The sequence below is a fragment of the Sander lucioperca genome, chromosome 3 (genome assembly GCF_008315115.2).
Source record: "Sander lucioperca isolate FBNREF2018 chromosome 3, SLUC_FBN_1.2, whole genome shotgun sequence".
Lineage (NCBI taxonomy): Eukaryota > Metazoa > Chordata > Actinopteri > Perciformes > Percidae > Sander > Sander lucioperca.
The window spans coordinates 29,835,676-29,858,497 of NC_050175.1; the positions used below are offsets into that span (position 1 = coordinate 29,835,676).

The 22,822-nt window shown below is 39.1% G+C and overlaps 1 protein-coding gene across 1 annotated transcript in view; it reads left to right on the forward strand.

Moving 5' to 3' along the window:
* Positions 1 to 571: 571 nt before the first annotated feature.
* The window catches only part of ly75 (lymphocyte antigen 75), a 30,312-nt gene continuing 8,061 nt past the window's right edge, over positions 572 to 22,822 (forward strand). The window contains exons 1-24 of the mRNA XM_031306318.2: positions 572 to 865; positions 2,257 to 2,628; positions 4,698 to 4,871; positions 5,558 to 5,719; positions 7,967 to 8,086; positions 9,282 to 9,422; positions 9,561 to 9,764; positions 9,884 to 10,044; positions 10,256 to 10,363; positions 10,950 to 11,038; positions 11,144 to 11,313; positions 11,819 to 12,012; positions 12,821 to 12,963; positions 13,449 to 13,527; positions 16,121 to 16,192; positions 16,868 to 16,991; positions 17,279 to 17,314; positions 17,555 to 17,724; positions 19,621 to 19,691; positions 19,775 to 19,851; positions 20,498 to 20,634; positions 21,749 to 21,857; positions 22,072 to 22,232; positions 22,514 to 22,649. Coding sequence (XP_031162178.1) covers positions 760 to 865; positions 2,257 to 2,628; positions 4,698 to 4,871; positions 5,558 to 5,719; positions 7,967 to 8,086; positions 9,282 to 9,422; positions 9,561 to 9,764; positions 9,884 to 10,044; positions 10,256 to 10,363; positions 10,950 to 11,038; positions 11,144 to 11,313; positions 11,819 to 12,012; positions 12,821 to 12,963; positions 13,449 to 13,527; positions 16,121 to 16,192; positions 16,868 to 16,991; positions 17,279 to 17,314; positions 17,555 to 17,724; positions 19,621 to 19,691; positions 19,775 to 19,851; positions 20,498 to 20,634; positions 21,749 to 21,857; positions 22,072 to 22,232; positions 22,514 to 22,649 — 3,316 coding nt within the window. The 5' untranslated portion in view covers positions 572 to 759. The remainder of the gene's footprint in view (positions 866 to 2,256; positions 2,629 to 4,697; positions 4,872 to 5,557; positions 5,720 to 7,966; positions 8,087 to 9,281; positions 9,423 to 9,560; positions 9,765 to 9,883; positions 10,045 to 10,255; positions 10,364 to 10,949; positions 11,039 to 11,143; positions 11,314 to 11,818; positions 12,013 to 12,820; positions 12,964 to 13,448; positions 13,528 to 16,120; positions 16,193 to 16,867; positions 16,992 to 17,278; positions 17,315 to 17,554; positions 17,725 to 19,620; positions 19,692 to 19,774; positions 19,852 to 20,497; positions 20,635 to 21,748; positions 21,858 to 22,071; positions 22,233 to 22,513; positions 22,650 to 22,822) is intronic.

Genomic DNA, 22,822 nt, shown 5'->3' on the forward strand with positions numbered 1-22,822 from the left:
GACATTTTGACAAGTATAACTTTCTCTCCGTAGACCTAAATAATACGTTTTATTAAGTAGTTCTTTTTTTACTTTGTAAGTCAAAATTGTATCATATAGGCCTATCTAGTATCTAATTTTTGTTTGATTTAATATGTAGAATAATGTTCTTACTATTTTGCTTTAACTTTATCTTATCATCTTATTTGGCTCTTGCTTAGGATCAATGTAATACCAATTTAAGAAATGCGCGGGGATATATAGATCTTTTATTAGAGTCAGACACATCCAACAAGTATAACGGTAGAATTTCATAATTTTTGACTTATCTCATGTTTTTACTTAATAGCCCAAGTCATAATTTTGACTTAATGTTATATCTCATTGTTTTTACTTAGAGTAAGTCATAATTTTGACTTGGCATTTTATTTTTGGGTTTTCAATGTTTGACTTAGTAATTTATACGTTGGCTTACAATAAACATTTCCAAAATAAATTATTATAAATAAATGTTATATTGAAATAATGACTTTTTGACTATTTTATACTTTAAACCGGAAGTCTATTCCTTCACTTTGGCTATTGTTAGCTAGCTTGACGGCGTCGTCGGAGCGGGACTCACTCAACACAACTGACAGTTGGGAGAACTGGATTAGATTAGTTATCTACCTATCTTTCGGTTTGGAGTTCAGTTATCAATCAGTCTAGCTACATTCACAGTTCAGCACTCCGGGAGGGCAGATTCTTTATGAATCCAACAAAAAGACTACCGGCGTCACCATGCTGAAAATATCCAATGCGACACTTTGCTTTTGTTTTTGGATTGTGTTGGAGACAACTGTTTTCTTCGTAACTTGCTCACCGGCGGCTAACGTTAAAGGTTTCGGTAAGTAGCTAGCTACCTCAAGCTCCGACACTTTGCTTTCATTTCTGTCACTTTTTTAAATATTTTTAAGCCGTTTCTACCATTCAGTTTCGACTTAGCTGGATAATAAGTTCGGCCACAGAAGCGCGAGATGAATCCGAGGACAATAGCCTCAAACCTGCTGGACTACAACAAGTGGAAGTATAATAAAAAAAAAGTGGCTTTTAGTTTAAGTAGTTCGTTTGTTAGCTAGTTAGTTAGTTAGTAGTTTGACATTGTTCCCATCCCCCAGTGAGTCTGATGCCTGGCCATATTCTGACAGGTTAAACAAATTGCATACTCATCCCTCCCCTAGTAACTCCGTGAAGTCATGTTTACATCTAGAAACAGCTCTCATATTTGTGCGTAGGCTAAAAGCTACTCTTGACGCTCAATAGCGTTGGGCTATATATGGAAAGGAAGGAAGCCTGAATAACAGCAATATTATACAGAGAATCTGTAATATGATATTGTTTTCTATTTTAGAAAGCCTGTGTGGGTAGGTAGTAGCTAGCTAGTACTGCAGTTTTCATCTGTATTTTGCTGTAATCACCCATAACTATTAACCCAGGTTGTATTATGTCCTTATTTATTGTCCACCTTTTCTTTATTCTGTTAACTAACGTTATGCAGTTACATGCCTCTTCTGTAAAATGTATATTCCAACATGTAGATCTAGCAATAAAGCAATACATATATATATTTTCGTTTCCGTCCATATAGTCTTAAAAATACTGGACTCAACCCCATAAAATACCCATAAAGTGTGAGGGTTTTTAATATATGGATACCTCGCATATACTGCATATAGTCAATTATTTCGAATATTTAGTAAGTAGTAAATAAAGTTCAGTTTATTTTATCGACAAATGCAGGCCAGCTATCCTTGGAGGGTTTACCTGCAGCCATTTCTTCGTGATCGGGCCTTCTTGTTAGCAGCTTATTAAAAGGATATTCATCCTGTGTCATAATTTTAACAGGGATCTGCCCAGGTATAATGTGGCAAATAGGCAATCAACTTCTATTCCAAATATTTTCATTATCTCTCTTGCCAACATGAAAGAAGCACAGGAAATAAGAAAAATTGTCAGCTTTTCTTTTTTGTCATCAAGGATGACATTGCAACCCCCCCCCCCCCCCCCAATAGTACAGAGGACGTGACCTCAATATTCTAAATTGTAGCTATGGTTACTGTCAATTGTAAGTAATTCAAGCCATAGTGATCATTCCTGTATAGCCTACAACAATCACATAAACAGTAATCATTTTAGACTGGAAACTCAATGCAAAGGTCCAGTCTAGATCTTGATGGTAAAAGAAATCTGTCATTTTTTTAAACCGTAATGTTTTCTGTGTTTGTCCCATAACCACAGACGAGGATGTTTTCACCATCCAGCACACGAGCACAGGGAAGTGCCTAGTTACAGGGGCTTCTGCAGACTTGAGTCTCACCTCCTGTGAGCCAAACAGCAGGTCCCAGCTGTGGAAGTGGGGTTCGGGTCACCGGCTCTTCAACGTGGACACGTCCTTCTGCTTGGCGTTGGATGTCCGCTCCAAGGCATTATCCCTAGTCGACTGTGGCGCCAACATCCTGCTGTGGTGGCGTTGCCTGGATGGGGCTGTTTACACAACCTATCAAATGGGCCTGGCGGTCAGCGATGGCAAAGTTGCCACCAAACGGGACACTAATGACACTTGGGTAAGAGGAGGATCCCAGGACAACATCTGCCAGATGCTGTATCACGGTGAGTGTGGTTTCCTTTGTTTTATCTGAGAGAGAAAATGCATGTATGCTCTAGATCAGCAAAAAGTGCTTCATGCTGTCTATTATGGATCTCTGAGGACTGACTAATGCTTGAGGGAATGATCGGTCAAGAAATGAGAGTAGTGTCAAATTCAGCTTGTATTGTGTTGTAGCACATTAGCTTCCATGAGAATCCACTTCCTCAGTTGAACCTTGTGATGTGTCACACCCTTGTATAGTCGCTGGCTTTTGTGTTACACCACCAAAACAGGTTCGTGCGCATTTGTAACAGAGTCCGACTGGTTGTTTGGTTATGTTCATGCCTATCAATTATTTCTGCTTTTATGCTCGGTAACAACACGAGCAGGTTAAAGACAAGGAATTCCTCTAAAAACTCTGAAGTATCTCAGTTTCAAAACTGTGTCTTTGAATTTTTGGGGACTACCCAAAAATTCCGGGTGTGCTTAATGATATGCGTATGCCGAAGGTCTGCGTGGCACGGTGCAACATAAAAGCTGGCTTTCACTTTTGCTTCATGTATTGCTCACTGCATGACTGAATGTGAGCTACATTCGATCACATGCAAACACCTACACCTTATGTAGAAATATTTGGAAATTACAATAAATGTATGTTTTCTGTTAGTATAGTACATTTAAAAGGCTCCATAAGGGTAGACAGAGAAAGTTTAAGTGTTAATAATTGTAGGTTTTAAAATGCACATTTTTTTAACCTTGCTAGTATAACTTTTGATTGAATTGCTGATGTCTTGTTGATTGTCATTTGTAAGATCTACAGTAGTATTTAAGTGACAGTTCTTCAAATTATTCATCTTTATAATCCAAATAATTTCTTATTTAAATAGGAATTCATGCTTAAATATGAAATCTAATGTCTGTATCCTTGACTGTTACTTAAAAAACTCACACAAAGCAGGAATCAAAGTTTTAAACATATCTCTTATTTAATGTATATCCAGAGGACACAGACTATGAGTGTGGATGGTGAATGCTTTCTTTATATTAAAACATAAATATAAAAAAAAAGGATGTAGACTGGCATGAAGATGCATTCACGATTTTCATTTCTCATTTTGTTCACTTGTTACTTCTTCGTTATAGAATGTTCTTTCTCCTTGTTCATAGTCATTCCTTTTATTCACCATACAGGATCTGATCTCAGTTTAGGGTGAGGTGCCTATGTAGAAACCTACGTTCAGTTCAATATAGTTTTTCATTTACATTAGGGATAGACCGATAATCGGATCGGGCCGTTTTTTGGCAGTTTGCAGATTATCTGTATCAGCGTTTTATTTGCCTGATGACCGATAAAGTTAATAATTTAAAAAGTGCGCTACTTTGGCTCCACTACAGCTCTGTGTCTGTCCCTCTGCTTCTGTTTCACTCACCACTGAATCTGACTTAATGTCCCGTCCACAACGCTATCTGACTATCTTTTACTGTGTTATGATGAATGTTTCTAATTTATTAAATAATTGCTTAAAGCACTTAAAGTTTTGTGTTGGAGTTTGTAACATTCCAAAATCTTAATTTTGACTTAAAGGTCCTATGACATGCTGCTTTTTGGATGCTTTTATATAGGCCTAAAAGCATATCCGTTCCAAATATCGGTTATTGGTTAATTAACTACTAATAATTGGTATCACTATCGGTCGATCCCTAATTTACATTTGCAAAAATGCAACACTGAACTAACTAGGCTATGTCTAAAGGTTTTCTGTGTTTGTGGGTCCGTTACACAAATAAACACATTTATAATAATGTTTTTATAATAAATAAACACATTTTTTGTCTATGTTGTCCAACAATGTTTCCAAATAAAAAAAAAAAAATCCTCTCAGCTTAGTTAAGTGTGGTCTCATTTTAGTGATATTTCCTGCTAGGTGTGTTTGTGTATTTTGAGAAGTGGTTTACGCAAAACAAGACACCAAATTTCACTTTTAAGAAATCCCTGTGCTGACATGGTTTTTCTTAGAAATGACACAAGCATACTAGAGGCTTGTAATGGGTCTTTGACTTTGCCCTTTGCTCACCTCTCCTCTCTGTGCAGTTGTCCACACCACCGCTGGGAACTCTGCCGGCTCTCCCTGTGAGTTCCCCTTCAAATACAACGGCAGCTGGCATCACGGATGCCTCCCAGATGCAGATTTCCCTGGACTGTCCTGGTGTGCCACCTCATCAGACTACGACCAAGACAGAAAGAAGGGACACTGTCTAATACCTGGCATGTTGTTCAATCATTTTAAGGATATGATCATAAGTTTCACAATTTTTGTCCCTTTTACCCGAAAAGAAATTTACCATGGGGACATTCAGCGGCCCTTTTTTTTTTTTAAATATTATTTTGTTGGGGGGCATTTCAGGCCTTTATTTGACAGGGCAGCTGAAGACATGAAAGGGGAGAGAGGGGGGGAATGACATGCAGCAAAGGGCCGCAGGTCGGAGTCGAACCCGGGCCCGCTGCGTCGAGGAGTACACCTCTATATATGGTCGCCCGCTCTACCAACTGAGCTATCTGGGTGTCCAGCGGCCCTTTTTAGAAATTTTGCCATTACTGTTAAATATTCTACTTTTGGGGCGGTCTCTAGCTCACCCAGTAAGAGCGTGCGCCCCATTTAGGCTGAGTCCTTTGCAGCGGTGTGGGTTAGAATCCGATCTGCTGCCCTTTGCTGCGTATCATCCCCCGTCTCTCTCCCACCTTTCCTGTCTATCCACTGTCTATCTAATAAAGGGAAAAATCCCCCCCAAAAAAAAATTAATTCTACCTTTGTCTCCATTAACGTTGCATGGCTGGATGTTTTCCAGGACACAATCATGTTGAAATCACGTTAAATGACATCCGGCGGCATTAACAAATGATGACTGACGTGCTTAGATTCTCACACTGACACTGTCTCTTGGACCTTGCAGAGGAGGGTTGCCAGACTCTGTTCGCCGGGCCGGAAGGGGAATCCTGCTATGAGTTTGTTTCCGGTGCCGCGGTGACCTGGCAGGAAGCTCTGGATTCATGTCGTAGTCAGGGAGCCGATCTGCTGAGTGTGTCTGAGCCGAACGATCTCCACTCCAAAACCTGTAAGACTGATTAACTACGTATTACTTGTTCTTCACCTTCTTCAACTTCTTGTTTCTTCTCCACCTATGAGCAAAGTCACCGACTTCATGTTGGACGTATTGGATTCAGCATCAACACGATCAAATGCTCTGATATGAGAGGAACGCTTCCCAACGCACACATTTGTAACATGTAGAATGATAAAAACTGCCATAATAATTAATTTGGCAGGGCTACAAAACTTCTAAATATATCATCTGGCCTGCATCTCTCAAAGCCCAGAAACTATATTTATACTGTAATAACTTTAAAAGAAATAGTTTGATTTTGAGGGCCAGCCCTTCCCCCTCTGTTTGGGTAACAAACTATTTCAAGAAACAAAACAGAAAGCGATTTCAAATAGAGCTACATCTATTTTAGTCATGCGCAAATGCAACACAAACACACACTCTTTATTGATATGGATCACAAATTATCTTTATTAAATTGATTGTTATCACGGGTAAATATCACATGATATAAGCTTTACCATTAGTCTGTGGTATTGAAAAAAGTTTTATTACACAAAGATCAGGTATCCAAAAATAATGTTTTGTCCCAGTCTTTAATTTCTGTATTATATCTGTATTATTTCTTAATGGCTCCATGTAATGACTTTATTTCATCTTTTACTTCTTCAGCTCTCTGTAGGTGTGGTTTTCCTACTTATTGTTCTTTATATGAAAGTTAACGAAAAGGGAAAACAGCTGAATCTAGAATGACTAAGAACCATGTGTTTGTGTGAGTGGAGGCCTGACCTCATTAACAGTGAGTAGTTGTTGGCGTGTAGTTGTCACACAATGCTGCACCGGACTACTTGCAAATGCTGCAAGTGTGGATGTTTGTCTATTTCTTCTTCAATTTGTTCTTCTTCTGCTTCTTGTTTCTTTTCTTTTTTTAAACCTTGTTCATCGTGCTTTCGGTTTTCCCACTATCATTTCTACTGTGTGATACGTAGCTGAAAACAATTTAGACTAGACATGTTTTAAAAAAAAAAAAAAAAAAAAAAAAGAAGAAGTAAACTATTTTTTTTTTTTAACCTTTTATTTATTCACTGAGAGGAAGCCTCTCTTTAGCAGAAACCCCCTGGTCACATTCACACAGTTCCACATTCATATCTGGAAGCTGGCCAGCACAACCACAGTCTGATCTGCTGGCCACTGAGCAGCTCCACTGGGGTTAAGGGCCTTGCTCAAGGGCACCTCAGTGGTGGTAATGAGGGAGAGACTTTCCCCACCCAGATTTTATCCTGTCGGTCTGGGGATTGAACCGACGTCCTCCCGGTCACAAGCTCGCGTCTCTAACCTTTAATTCAATTAAATTAAATTTTATTTTATTTCAAGTGCAATATCACCATAAGACTAAACTCAAAACACTGTACAACAGGGAATTCAGTAAAAAAAATAGTATTAAAAATAAGTAAAAAAATACATTAAAATCATTGCGGATATACAGTATAGGTAAATAAAAAGTGGTACAAGGGTAAAAACTAAAAATAGAGGAAGTCATAATGATGGTCTAATATTTGGAAAAAAAAATGTTTTGAGTGTAGATTTAAAAGTGGTGATAGAGCTGGCTTCTCTGACATGCAACGGAAGGTTATTCCAGAGGTACGGTGGCCTGTCCATATCTTTTTGACCCTAGGAATTTCTAAAAGATTGGCAACCACTTTAGGCCACCACTGCCCAGTCTTGTAGGCTCAAGGATGCATTTCAGTTCCTTCCTTAATACCTTCTGTGGGTTTTTGGGGTCATAAACACTCTAACAACATGGTTATTATCTTAGCTGTTATGACTCATGTTAAGTTAATGTTGTTAGCTGTTTGAGAGTGCAGCAGTTGCAACTGCTTTGTTGTAAGTGTGACACATGAAGGTGTGAATAGAGCAACACTAGTTCCCTTGATAAGGCTGACCGTCCTTCCTGCACCAACAGCTGTCAGCGACATTTGACTCATTTGACGCTTACACATGGTTACTTACACCTGGGTAGCACAGTTTCATGTTCCAGTTGTGGCTTGACTCTTGTATGTTTCTCCTACTCTTCTCCTCTCTGTCCCTTTCAGTCAATTCATTATGTATCCCTGTGTTTCTGTTTAAATGTTTTTACATGTTTCACAATCCCAAATGATCTTGATGAGTCATATTATGTTAGACTTGTAATTTCCTTCTTTTTTTTGATTCAAATGTATGCATTACTTGTCCTGTGTGCTGTGACGTTGCATTGCGCAGTATTAGACGGCCTCGACGGAATGCCTGAAAGGATGTGGATCGGCCTTCACCAGTTAGACACTTCTCACGGCTGGCAGTGGTCAGATGGTTCCCCTCTCACCACTCTGCGGTGGGAAACAGGTGATGATGGTTATATCTATATGTAAATGTTGTCCTATTTCTGAGAGTATCTGTGTAAATTACAGTAAACACATGTATAGCCATATTCTACTGCTCTACTGCTCTTCATACTATTCATCCTGCACATACACTTATTCTTACTGCTCTTGTAATGTTACCACACTGCACACATAGCTGTACATACTGTACATATGTGTCTATACGGTTCATACAGAATATCCATATTTATTCTGTTTTTCTTAATATATATTCTGCTAATACACTGCATATATCTATATTAGTCGTACTACTATTATAATGTCACTCCTACTACATTGCACATATCTGTACATGTTGTTCATACACTGTTCATATTACATAGCCATATTTATTCTGCTCTTATAACACTGCAATATATTTCTTGTCCTGCCTATGCACCACCTGTCTATACTTCATATATATCACATTGCACGTTTCTGCTCTTTTGCACTTCTGGTTAGACACAAACTGCATTTCGTTGTCTTTTGTATTTGTACTCTACACAATGACAATAAAGTTGAATCTAATCTAATCTAATCCAAAGATGTAAAAGTGGGGAACAAAAACAAGGTTATGGAGCTCCAAAGTTCTGCTGCAACTGAGTTTGTGGCTGAAAACACCTGCTCCATCTAGAACAGCAAAACCAGCATCCTGGTGTGATCTGCTGTTGTTGCTGCCCTTCTATAAACTGCGACTTGATGTCAGTCAGAAAACAATGAGGCCAGTGTTGTAACGAAAGCTCATTGTGCCTGTTTTTTGGACACAGTGTAGCATTGGGATTGTTACTGTTGCTGAATAACTCATTAATAGTACTGAATGGGAGGCTTTATAAAGCCTTCTAGCTATTGTGATATGTTTTCTGTTTTGTTTTTTTGTTTCTTCTCAAAGGAAAGAGATTGTTCTTACACTGCAATGTCAACGTCAAGGATACTGCAGCCATCTGGCATTCTGCTGATATGAGCTCTTTGTGATTGCTATAATTTACAACATGTCGATGTTGCTACTAGCAGCACTGTGTTCAACCGTTATTAGGACATGAATCGTTTCTTTTATTTCAACTCTCCGTGTGAAACATAGTCGATAAGCTGAACCTAGAAATAACTTAGAAAGATACGCAGAGGTAAATGCGATGTGATTTTTATGTGTATTTATTGTGTGTGGGAATGTGATTTGACAGGAATGCCATCCACCCCCATACTTTTGGAGTTAGACTGTGGAGTCCTGAACTCCAAGCAGAAATATGAATCTGAGGCGTGCAACAAACGGCTGCCATACATCTGCAAGAAGAGCGTCAATGCCTCTCACACAGCAACAACAGGTAGGTCAGCTGCTGACCTCACTTTGCAATAGCTTCTGTTTCTTTCTTTGACCCTGTTCTGCAGATCATAAAGCTCTTTGAGTCAGATTTGTGAATTGACCTTACCTTCCCTCTATCTGTCTTGCTCCTTCTCTACAGAGTCTTTTGTATATAAAGAAACAGTGTGTGCAGACGGTTGGGTCCCATGGAATGGCTGGTGTTACAAGTTGGTGAAGGACAATCCTCAAAGCTTTACAGATGCCCAGATGATCTGCAACAACACAGAGGGAGGAGGGGGAGGCTTTCTGGCTAGCTTCCACTCTATTGACAGCAAGGAGATGATCAGCACTAATTTCCATGCAGGTAAATGAAAAAAAATACAAAGAAAAAGTCCTCTCAACCAGACCCCTGCCTTGACTATTTGAGTTTAATTTTAAACAATTCCATAAAGTGATGTTCTCATGTGTGTTATGGTCTGTCAGATGGCCAGTTGTTGGACGTGTGGATCGGTCTGATCGGTATCGGCATTGACACCACCGTCTTCAAGTGGGTCAACCAGGCACCCGTCACTTTCACCTACTGGGACCAAAACCAACCAGTCCAGCCCACTCTGAATACTAGCTGCGTCTTCTACTCTGGAGAGGTGTGTGTGTGTGTGTGTGCGTGTTGTGTGCGCGTGTGTGTGTGCGCGTGTGTGTGAGTGAGTGAGTGTTTTGTGTAACCCCATCCATTGTATTCAGTCTTTGTGTGTTGGGCCTGTGTGTACAGTGGCTCAGTTTTTGTCTTCTTATGATCTGCTGTACAAGTTTGTTTACACAAGGCTTGCAAATCCAACCTGTGATCGTGCTCCACAGCGTCATGGTTGGCGGGTTGGGGACTGCAAACAGAGGCTACCTTTTATGTGTCAGAAGAAAGGAGATGTCAAGGAACCAGCGACACAGGCCGGATGTAGCTTTGAGCATGTGAGTATTGTCTAGTTTACCTGATTTCACAAGGGACGCTTGCAGTGTTTTGCATTACCTTTTAAATTGTATTGGCAACTGACATGTAATTTAGGTCCAGACTCAAAGACTATGTGCACATTACAGGCCATGCTCAGTTATTTTTATTTTTTATTGACTTTTTGGTCAAATGTGATCCTTTTGTTTATTCACCTCCATGTTTGCAAGTGATATCTGTCGTTCCACACGTCAGCAATAATCATGAAATCATGAAGAAGAATGGAGTAGCCATGCAAGTGTGCATTTAAAGGATTACTTGCTGTTAAGGTGAGATGACATTTGGACAGCTTTTGAGTCATAAAGGGGTGAATGCAGATCTCCAGCTGCATTAGCAGCTATTGCAAGGATGGAGGAGATGTGTGCAAAAACAAAACTATCCTGGTTGACTATGATGGTGACAAAGACATACTGATCTGACTGTTCTCAATACAGTCCCTTTGCCGAGGACTGGATGTGTATGAGAATCGGTACTTTGCATGAAAGTGACAGATGTTCAGCTTGTAAATTGAATGTAGCTTTTAAGTGTTACTGCTGTCAATCACTTTAGGGTTGGAGGAGACACGGCAACTCCTGTTATCAAGTGAACCCAAAACAAGTACCCTTCAAAGATCGCTGCAACATCACTATAAGAAACGGGTAGGAGTTTGTTCAGCTGCTTGATCAAAAGTACACACTGACACTCATCAAGTGGTGCCCACGTAAATACTTTCTGGTATTCTCATAGTTGAATGTTCTTTCTAGGTTTGAGCAGGCCTTTATCAGCCGTCTACTTGGAGAGCAGATGAAGAAGGAAACTCAGTATTTTTGGATAGGGCTGCAGGACATTAAGAACACAGGGGAGTACCAGTGGCTGAACCAGGATGGGTCCCCGGGTGTGGTTACATACACCAACTGGGGCTGGTTCGAACCAGGTTAGTGAAAACCACTTCTGCTCCACTCAGTACCTAATGCAGGAATGGCACAAGACCAGAGGACTAGCCATGTCATAACAGACTCATGGTTATTGAAGTAGTGTGGAGGTTCAGATTTACTGATTTACTAATGCATAAAAAGCAACCATAACCTTTTACCATCACTTTTTCGCATGCAGGACACTAGCAGTATGTACAGTATATACAGTATGTATGTATCTATGTATGTATGTATCTATGTATGTATGTAAATGTCTGTTGTTGCTCTAAAAGTTTGATTACATCAGTGATGTCTGTATACCAGAAGTCTATAGATGTCTATATTTCCACAAATTTTATATTTATTGAGCTAACAAATACAAAACTGTAGATTTTTAATCTGGAAGTAAAACTCTTATATATGTTAAAATACGTGTTATTTACATGGGCAAAAATAAATAACTATATTAGCAATTTAGCACATTAGATGAAACTTCTATGTATTTCCTCTACTTGTGTATTTCAGCTCGGGATGGAGGTTGTGCAGTGATTTCTACCGCAAAACCCTTGGGCAAGTGGGAGGTGAAGAACTGTACCATTTTTAATGCCGGCACCATTTGTAGAAAAGACTTCAGTCCAGCCCCAGAACCAGAGCCGAACCCCAACGTAACCTGTCCTAATGGATGGGTGTCCGGACCAAACATCAAATACTGCTACAAGGTGTGTGTGTGTGTGTGTGTGTGTGTGTGTGTGTGAGTGAGTAGACATTTTCTATAATTTGGAGGCATAGCTCCTTGGTAAAGGTGATGGTGGCTGTAGGAGGAGTTCATTAATTTTACACAACAAAGTCAGTTTACAGGTCTTGGGGAGCACTGCTGCATATGTGACAAAAAGTTGTATAAAGCCTTCTTATAGATTGACTCAAGCGATGTCATTTGAGTCAGTGTCGGTTGGGGCTGAAGACTATACTTTTTAAAATTAATAAAGTTAGTCAGTGGAGTTAGACAAGTGAGCTTACCAGACTTCTGTAGCCTGCTCTCATCTCTGCTTGAGGCTAGAGGCTACATTAGCCGCTACTAGCACAATACACCTGGCTCTCCGAACGAACTTTTTTGTGGTCGAGTTGCCTTGTGGGTAATGTAGGCGGCAGGTTTTTACAAGGAAGAAGAATGCTTGGAATAAAGAAGACACTATTTCTGTTTCTAATGTATCAATAAAAAAAATAAAAAATCTATTAACATCATTCCAAAACCTCATCGTTGGGAACAGATTAGTAATGTAGTTTATTATAACATATTGTATGAAGTAAAAGTATCTATTACTGAAGCTGCTTCTGCATTGGACCAATCAAAAACAATGATATGTATTGTGTATTTCTCATAGCTTTCTTATTGTACAGATTCAACCATTGTCACTAGACTCTGAATTACATGATCTGACAGTTATATTGGCTTTCTTTACAATCCAGCCTCTTACTTTATGGGCACTGCTTTAGTAGCTGTTGTAAATGTTTGTTTCATCTTGTCAGGTGTTTCATGAGGAAAGGCTGAGCAGGAAACGCTCCTGGAAGGAAGCTGAGATGTTCTGTCAGGCTCTGGGAGCCAACCTGCCCAGCTTCACTAACAATGGTGAGATGAGGGCCCTGCACAGCATCATGAGAGACACCATCAGGTATACACACATGCACACCAGTCCTGTATGTATTCCTTTTTTGAAGTATTTTTTTTTAGCATTAATGTATTTGTCATTGTTTTATTATTGGAAAATTGTGACATGAACAAATCTAAATGAATTGTTGCTTCACTTTTGATTCAAGCTTTGTACGCCCTTCATGCAAAAAAAGTGTGGAGGGACTGACACTACAAGTTACTTAACAGAAAGAGATGAATGCTAAACATTGTCAGTTTGTCACATAAACACTCAGCACTTCTCTTACGTTTAAAGTAAACACATCTCAGCTGGCTCACATTTCACACTTGTTCAGTGAGTTAATTTTAGTTGTTAACAGTGAGTTAACAGTTGTATCTAAGAATACAATGCCAACTTCCCTTTTTAAAATCTCAAGGCTTAAAACGATTTTTGTATTATCTTCTTTGAAATAAGATTGATTTGGTGTTGTGAATGACGGTTGGTTTGCTCTGGTGTCCTTGTTGCAGTGATAATCGGTACTTCTGGGTTGGCCTGAACAGGAGAAACCCAGCTGATCGCTCCTGGCAGTGGAGCGACGGCCAGCCTGTGAGTATAACTCTAATCCTAAATGCCTCCCTCAGAGGCAAGTGAGAAAAAAGAAAATTCTGGTGATCCATTTTCTAAGTCTGATCTAAGGCCGGTTACACACTGCCTGCGTGGCGTGAGCGTGGCGTTTCTGTTGCGTGTCAGCTGCGTGGATTTTTCTATGTCTTTACACACCAGAAACGTGTCTGACGCGGTGCTGCTGCTGCTAGCCTTGTGCACATGTATGTTTCCCATTGATAAAATGAAATACCATGTTAAACATAAATATATACTGATTTGATTACAGCAAAGACAACGTCGGCAGTATTGACGGCAAAACAAATATAAACGGACACGCCACGCAGCTGGCACGCTCGCGCGACGCATCCAGTGTGTAACCGGCCTAAATTGTTTTCTCGCTGTGATTATGACTTAAGAACAGCTGAAAAGGATAATTGTTCTATATTACTTTCATCTGTAAAACAGGTGGGATTTCTTTTTCCAGAATAATGTTTCTAAATTACTTCTTTCTTTTTTTTTTATCTGTGAATCTAGTGCTAATTAAAATAGATTTCTAGCCAAAGAAAGAGATGAAAGTAATGTTACATATTTTGCTTACACACAATATATGTACCTTGTGTTTGTGTTTAGAGTGCATAGAGAAATTAAAACTCACCTGGAAGAAAACATGAATGCTTTTAGTCTATTTTTACTATTTAGAACGTGGGGTAGTGGTTAGAGCTTAGATCGGCCCAAAAAATCAAGCCCGAACCTGCCCGAGCCCGAGCACGTTGCGTCCGAGACCGGCCCGGCCCGACACATTAACTGTAATTATGAGCCCGAGCCCGATTTAAACCCGACAATTTTTTAATACGTGGGCCGTTATAACTGACGTTCTCAACTACAATTCAGAGTTGTTTGAACTACAGAAATCTGTTTAGAATAATACAAGGACGAAGCATGTAAACTGCTGTTTGTTTATTCAGAATGGAACAGATCGCAAATGGATCTGAATGAAGAAACGTAAAAAAAAAAAGAAACAATGATGAACAACATATTGTTGTCACTGCCCACGACTTGTTTAAACTGCTTCCATACCTCCGACTTTCCTCCACACTTGCTCAAAGTTAATTCTCCTGTTTTTCTTTACATCTTCAAGCTCCCGGTGTGATGCGTGCGAGAGGAGGAGACTCCGCGCATGAAGTGCTGCATTTTGTAACTGCAGCCTAACTTTTGTAGGCTACACATTTGTTACTTTTATATAGCCTATATATATATATATATATATATATATATATATATATATAATATTTCTGATTATGGCATAGCTATCTCCCCACCCAAATAGGATAATAAGGTAATGGATAAAAAAAAAATAAAAAATTGCTTGATCAAGGGTCCGGCCCGGGCCCGGCCCGGCCCGAGGATGTGGCGGAAAATAACGGCCCGAGCCCGACCCGAGGTCCGGTCTGGCTCTGGTCGGGCTCGGGCCGAGAATCTAAACTCTAGTAGTGGTGCACTTCAGCCTCATGTGGCTGAAATGAGTATTACAACAACAAACCATTGAACTTATCCTGACAAAACATTCTTTTTTTCCTAGCAAAACTTATTTTGCTAACACTTTACTTTAAGGTATCTACATAAGAGTGACATGACACTGTCATGAACACATGACACTGTCATGACACAGTCATGGCACATGAACTCTAACCCTAACCCTAACTTGTCATGACAAAAACTGAATGACACTTAATGACAGAAGCGTTATGTCATAAACGTTTATGACTTGTTTATAATGTTTATGACTTTATATCACTCTTATGTAGATGCCTTCAAGTAAAGTGTAACCCTTATTTTTCACGTTTCACAGATGACATTTTTTTAAGGAACGTAGAAAGGTTATCCATACTAATACTTTGTAAGAAGAGCTATTATCTAAGACATATTTTTAAGATTACATTTTCGGTATGATATCATTCAGTGTTTTAAGAAATAATAGTGATACCCTTTGTAGTGACTATGTCCTATACTTAGCCGCTACTGGTTGCTAATTTCGATTATTGTTTCTAACGTGTACTCAGACAAAACGATATCCAGTCCTTTCCAGTAGTTTGCATTTTGAGTCGTTTATTTTCTGCGTCCTTACAGCGTTCACTTACAATAAATAATAAGTCATATAAAGTCCCATAAACAACATATTCCGAGCACAGTTAAAAACTGTTTGCTCCTTTTCTTCAATTAACAACACCTGTTTGCATCAATACAGGAACTTAAATTACCCAAGGCCAGCGTCGGCCTTGACAACACAAGGCAATATCATGCCCCCTGTGGCTTGGAGGAAAACAACCCGTATGGCTCCTACACCCTTTATGTCAAGACAGTGAATACTTAAAATTCATGAATGAGTATATTGAAAACAATAAGAAGAAGATGATATCTGTGCTGGATTAAATGACTTATGCAAGGACTATAAAAGTCCTTGCGTATAACCCTGCAGCTGAAACTGCACCTTGATTTATCTCAAAGACAACATATTTGGCTTAAGTGTACTTATTACACCGTATTGCATTTATTTCTGAGTGTGAAGTCTGTTTATTCAATGTCACCACAACAGGTGGCTATGGATGTTTTACACCAAGATTTCCATGAGGATGACGCATACAGTCGGGACTGCGCTGCATTCAAGGTGGGCATGGTAGATTAATTTTTTTAAATGGAGACTTTAAGGGAGGAATAAACACTTGTTTTGCCTTTATCCTCCATTTACATACCCAATTATGTTTTTTGTTTTTTTTTATATGTGTAATCTCTTATATTTTTATTAGCTTTATCTTTATGAATTTCTTATTTTATTTTAGTGTAGTCAGATTTGGTCATCCATACTGTACAGCTTGATCTGTGAATCAAGGCCATTTGCTCAGCTGTTTGTGGGAGTCACAACAAGAGCTACAGCTGAAATCTGCCCCCATTGACTCAGTGATTTCATGTCCTACATGCTTTCTTGAAACAAAATCCCAGAAAAGACAGCTGGTCAGAACGGTGTTTTGTTTTTTCACATAATGTCACTTGCCTACGTCAAAGTGGCCATGATGATCATTTATTTTGGTTCTTTTGACAGTGCCAGCTGATTTGTCTCTTGCTGTTGCCCTCCATTTAAGTACTTTTTTTTTTTTGTTATCTTGACCTGTTTTTATCTTGACCTTATTTAGGTTCTCAGTCAATGATTGTGTTGTCAGAAAGAGAGACTATCACTGAGTTCCAGGGAGCAACAAGATCTGTAATGTCACAGATATAAAAACAGCTTTCTTTTTTATATTTCCCTCATGATAATGTTTGTGTCAATCAACAATCTGTGTCCTAGACATCGAGGAGTAGCTTGAAACACCTGTTTGTGTTTCTGCTGCACGACTTACCTCCGACGCCTTTCTACGCCAGACCATTTCACTGTGACACCAGGCTAGAGTGGGTCTGTCAAATACCTCGCGGTAAGACTACACATGAAAGCACAGAGCTAAGGTTGGTTTTTGTTGGGAAGAGCTCACATCGCTCATCAAGACTGCTTAATTAAAGGGATTTCTAATGTCACTAGAATGTTGAGCTGCAGCACACAGCTGTTGCCTTGTTTGTGCAGTTTTATTGAACACAACGAAGTAAAAAAAAAAAAAAAAAACGTGATTTTAAAAAAATCTACTGCAACACAACATGATCTCGTTATTTGTGTGTCGTTGGTTTCATTTGGCTTTTAACTCATTCTTTGTTTATACTTCAACAGGAAAGACACCAACGATACCATCCTGGTACAATCCCGGTAATGACCAAATCTTTCCAGTTTCTGTGTTGAAAGTCTAATTATCTTATGGGTTATTAGTTATTATAGTGGCCAGAATTTCTTTGATTCAGCTTCTTTTTTTTCTTTTTTTTTTTTCTCTCGATGATCTCCGAAATACAACTATTTCATCCCTGCATGTCTGTGGCTGGGTGCAATATGTCGTGTTGTCACTGTCTGAAAAATGCCATGATTTTAGAGCGTGTTTGTTGTGCTTTTCAGGTGGACACCATGAGACCTCTATCTTCGTAGATGGAGCAGAGTTTTGGTTTGTTAATGAGCCTAAGCTAACTTTTGAGGAGGCAAAGCTGTTTTGCGGTTCGAATGACAGCAAACTGGCTGCACCACTCAGCTCAACTGCTGCCGGACAGATCCACCAGCACCTAAAAGATGTAAGTTACAGGAGACTGTAAGTGGCCATGTGATCAAACCAGGACCTGTTATGCCTGTTCGGCCCACATGCAGGTTACAGTGATAACGGTGACAGATACACCACTTAAAACTCACAGTAATTGTAAAACAATGGGTCTTTAATATCAGACAGAGGCAGACAAAAGCAGGTTTCTCATTTCTAGCCAACGACTGGGGATTTTGTCGGCTGAAATGACGACTGTCGCCCAGATTTTATTCAGCTGTAAGTACCTAGCGTAAGCTAATGCTAAAGGTTTGCCTGAAGTTGGCTGAAAACTGTCTCCAGATAACTTTTTGATATTTATTTAATATTGTATTATTATTTTTAAAACAAGAACCATGTAAAATGGTTTGATATTGTGCTAAAAGGCTAAAGCTAAACTGGTAAGTCAGGCTTGTTAATGTATGCAGCTCATGTCAAACAAGCTGTTTATTCTTTAGACTTTATATTATTATAGTATACATTATTTCTAACAATTTTGCTCTTGTGTTTTTGGTTTTGTAAAGGCTAAAAGAAAGACACCTCTTCCCACCCTCCAGCCGCTAGAGATACTGATTATAGCTCTTAGTACAGCCCCATGCACACCGTTTCAGCCTACAGCTGACGTGTTTATAGTCATCTAAAGCCAGACAGACCTGCCATGCCTAGTTACAGTTGCCAAGCTATTATTGAGCTATCGCTGTTCGGATTAACTGGGGCACTTAAAAATACCTAAGGGTAAAACACGTTCTCTCTTTTTGCAGTTTACCTTGTTTACAGTTTACCTTGTTTACTCCATTTGTTTTTCTCTCCATTGGCATCATAGCTGATTTCAATCAGGAGAGACTTTGTTGCAGATATGCAAATATTTATTGAAAATAAGCATAATATGAAATGTACAGAGTCTTTGGGGATTAGACTCCATCATTAAAAATATTTAAAGGGGTATAGAAGCCAACATATTCTCCTAGATGGAGCCTAGACACTGGTGATGGCGGAGAGGGAACCCGGAGACCGAACGAAGGACCTCTCTGCCGGAAAGGGACTCAGGTTGCAATGATTGCCGTTGCCCGGAGGCGGAAGGGGAGGAGGAGGGTTCCACGTTTGCCTGAAAAGACAGCTGATAGCAAGGAGAGAAGACATTTAAAGCAGGATGTCATGCTGTGATTGGATCATGAATTTCGTGGCCAATTCCGATTGTTTTACTGAAAAGTAAACGCCTCTTAACAGCTAAATAGTTTTAGGGAGAGATAGTGGTGATTGAGTAATATAGAAGTCTTCCTGAAAGAATTTGTGCTGAGCTTAATTTGTACAGCCTAAAATTCATTTTCATTATCCATTATCTTCTGGTCAAGCTGACATTTTTTCATGAAAATACAGCTATAAGCAGTCAAAATAAAGTTCTGCCTCCAAGCTAACTACTTAAAATAAAAAATAAAAAATGAAAACAATGTCCTAAAAGCTTAGTGGCACTTTACAGTTCCTTTAAAACTAACCATCAAATGTATTTATTTATCTAAAAATGTGAAACACAGGCCATCTCAGCCTCTGCTGCATCAATCTTGACCATTCCGTTTTTATTCCATCTCTTGTGAGTCCTCCAGCTTTATGGAAGTGCAATACTGAATCACTGGAGAGCTCCCAAATACTGTATGTTATTGACACAGACATGAACTACAGTCTAAGTAATTTTTCATAGATATTTAACTATTTAATTCCATAACCCCATGTTTCATTTCACATTGAAGTGATTTTCTTTTTTATATTGTGTGTTTTTGTTCTAAATTCTCTCATTTTGTAAAAAGTACTTTATAAGTTCTCTTTAAGACAAGTGGTAAATACATTGACTTTAGAATTATTTTATTATGTGGTTCTGATGCTTGCGTGTTTTGAACAGGACAACTCAAGTTCTCCCAAGCAAAGCTGGTGGATCGATTTGACAGAGCCTGCCCGGGTATTCCCCATGACGTAAGCCAGTACAGCCACACACGTATACTGTTCATGTTGTACAAGCACAATGTGATGTTGACTGAAATACTCTTATGTTTCAGGTACACCCAGATGTACTTCTATCATGCGGCTTTCTTGGGCAGATGCACCTCCATCAGTTCTGACCGCTTCTTTCCAGGTGAGTCAACGTCATAGTGTTTCTATACAGCTGAGTTTGAGGAGGGATCTTTTTTGAATTTACCATATTGTGTGGATAGAAAACAACTTCAACTCAAATCAGTTAAAAAAAAAAAAATCCATCCAGGTGACAATTACATTTGGCTTAGTGTTATGAGACTGATCATTTCAGGCTTTTTGAAACTTCAATTAAAAACCTGGTTCAGCCAACGTAAAACCAGAGAAATAGCTCCCAGCAGGTCAAATCCATAACATAAGATGGCCCTGAAAATCTACCCTCTCAATCAACTTTTTACTAGGAGAGACGGGGGTCCTATGTGAAAACAAAATGTTGATGAATAACCTTGCTTCTTAAGATTCTTAAGATTTTAAACCACGTTTTCAGGGGTTTTCAAAGCTGGATTTCATACAACAGTGTTTAAAAATGTCCTCTGTTTTGTAACCTGAAGTAAGCATAAGCGATTTTGTTTGAAACTCCTTACTTGGAAAACAACTACAACAAGACACCACAGTAATAAGAAATAATCTGAATTCAATCCTTGCAGAGAGCAAAAAAGCTCTGACGCACATCACTTGATTTGATTTATGCCAGGCATGTTTACAGTTTATTTTATATTCACATTTACAGTTGTGTGTTTGCTTTGCAGAGCATGAGCGCAGTTGCGATCAGCGATTGCCTTTTGTGTGTGAGAGACTTAACATCACTTCAGTGGAGCGAAACGCTCTGGATCCTCAACCTGGAGGACTGCCCTGTGAAAATCAATCTTTGTCTTTCAGAAATAAGGTCCGATCCTTCAACACATTTCACTCTGCATCTACATTTTAGATACTGCTCGATACTGCAAAACAGATTATATAAAAATGTTATACTTTAAAGTGCTCATATTATGCTCATTTTCAGGTTCATAATTATATTTAGAGGTTGTACCAGAATAGGTTTACGTGGTTTAATTTTCAGAAAACACCATATTTTTGTTGTATTACACATTGCTGCAGCTCCTCTTTTCACCCTGTGTGTTGAGCTCTCTGTTTTAGCTACAGAGTGAGGCATCTCACTTCTGTTCCATCTTTTTTGGGAGTCGCACATGCGCAGTAGCTAGGTAAGTACTGCTAGCTTGTCAGAAACAGAGTATGAGGGCGTGCCACGCTAGCAGCTAGACGAGCATTATAACGTGTGTTACAAAGTGACGCACGTTTGTCACGGAAGTAAAGGCTGGACTACAATAGAGCTGTTTGGAGCAGTTTGAGAACAGTGTTTTCTGTTGGAGATGGTAAGTCCCTTTGGGGTGGACTTTGGCCTTTTTCACTTTGTAAACCTATAATGTGCACAAAAAGATATATAACACAATAAAGGAAAGGGAAAAGCCAAAAAGCATAATATGAGCACTTTAAAGGAAAATCCACCTGAAAACTCTTTAGTAGAGACTGGAAATCTTGCATTCGCCATCAAGAAATGACCCAACAGACATTCTCAAGGAATTAAAGAGCTGTGGCTTTATTTCAGATTGATTTACTGCCTGAGTGAATGTGAGATGATCTGCATTTAAAGAAAAGAACTTTAATTTTGAATAATTATCTATTTCGTCACTTAGGTTGGTTGCAAATGCAAAATAACTGTTGAGCTGGATGGGTCAACATTTAAAATACCTTTGCTTGGCATCTGCCCACTGCGTATCTCTTTGTATATTTCATTTAACCTGTATTAAACTTGGAAGTCTTTTGAGATATTTTGTCTCTGTGGCAAGAAAAACTGGACAAAATGAACACAGGGTCATTTACATTCACATATAGCACAATGACATACAGTAGGAGCTGAAAGGCATAAAGGTTCTATTTATCTCAAAATGAATGAACACTCTGAGATACGGCTGTCTTTTTTTTTTTAATTTTTTTTTTAGTGCTACACACTGATGAGGAGCCAGAAGCCTGTGATATTTCAGTATGCAAATGAGGAATGCCAGTCAGTAAAGGGAACCCTGGTCACTATTTCAGATCAGGTGGAGCAAGGTGAGCACCGCTATTGTTCTAGTTCTGTTTAATAAAGAAGACAAGTGTGGTTAACATGCCTGTCCTGACTCAAGTGATGTTAAACACATTGTTTTTTATGTTTGATAGTTTGTATTGGCACCAGTCAAATAAGAAATAATAGTTCCTGTGTGTGTGTGTGTGTGTGTGTGTGTGTGTGTGTGTGTGTGTGTGTGTGTGTGTGTGTGGTGTGTAGACTTCATCACCACCCTTTTGCCGAAGCTGATTAACATGGACAGAATATGGATTGGTCTAAAAATCAAACACAACGACCCTCAATGGGTGGACCAGACCCCAATTAACTACATCAATTTTAACCCCCTGCTTCTGGGCATGCACAAAGCTATACAAGTCAACGTAAGTTCCCCTTACCTTCACTGCTGAGTTAAATGGGTTGGGACTCTGCTGATTTTACACATATATCAGAGTCTGTCTACAGGTCTTGGGGAGTACTACTGCATGTGTGAACAGAGGTAGTATAAGGTCTTTTGTGGCTCCAGAGGGAGCTGTGAGAAATCTGATAGCCTCAAGGGATTTATTGTGGGCATTTTAAAAAAATGTGTAGAAAAACCTTAACCACATTTAGGCTCACAATGTAATTTTCATTTGTACTTGTTTTTTTTTTCTTTTCTTGACAGTCATGGGATTCAGAGAGTATGGATCTGTGTGTGTTTTTGGTGAATAACCCCAACTCTGCCATGTTGGGTACCTGGGACTTTTCTTCCTGCACAGACAAAAACAGACAAAATGTGGGCGTTTGCCAGCACTATGCAGGTAAATCACGACCAACACCTAATACACCTAATACCACTTTATTATCCAGATGTTTTTTGCAAAAAGTCCCTAATCAATTATCTTAATCTGGCATGCTAAGGTCCCTTTTAAGATTTTTTTTGGATTATTGTTTTATTAAGTATAGACTATGCCTTAAATGTTAACATCGAAGA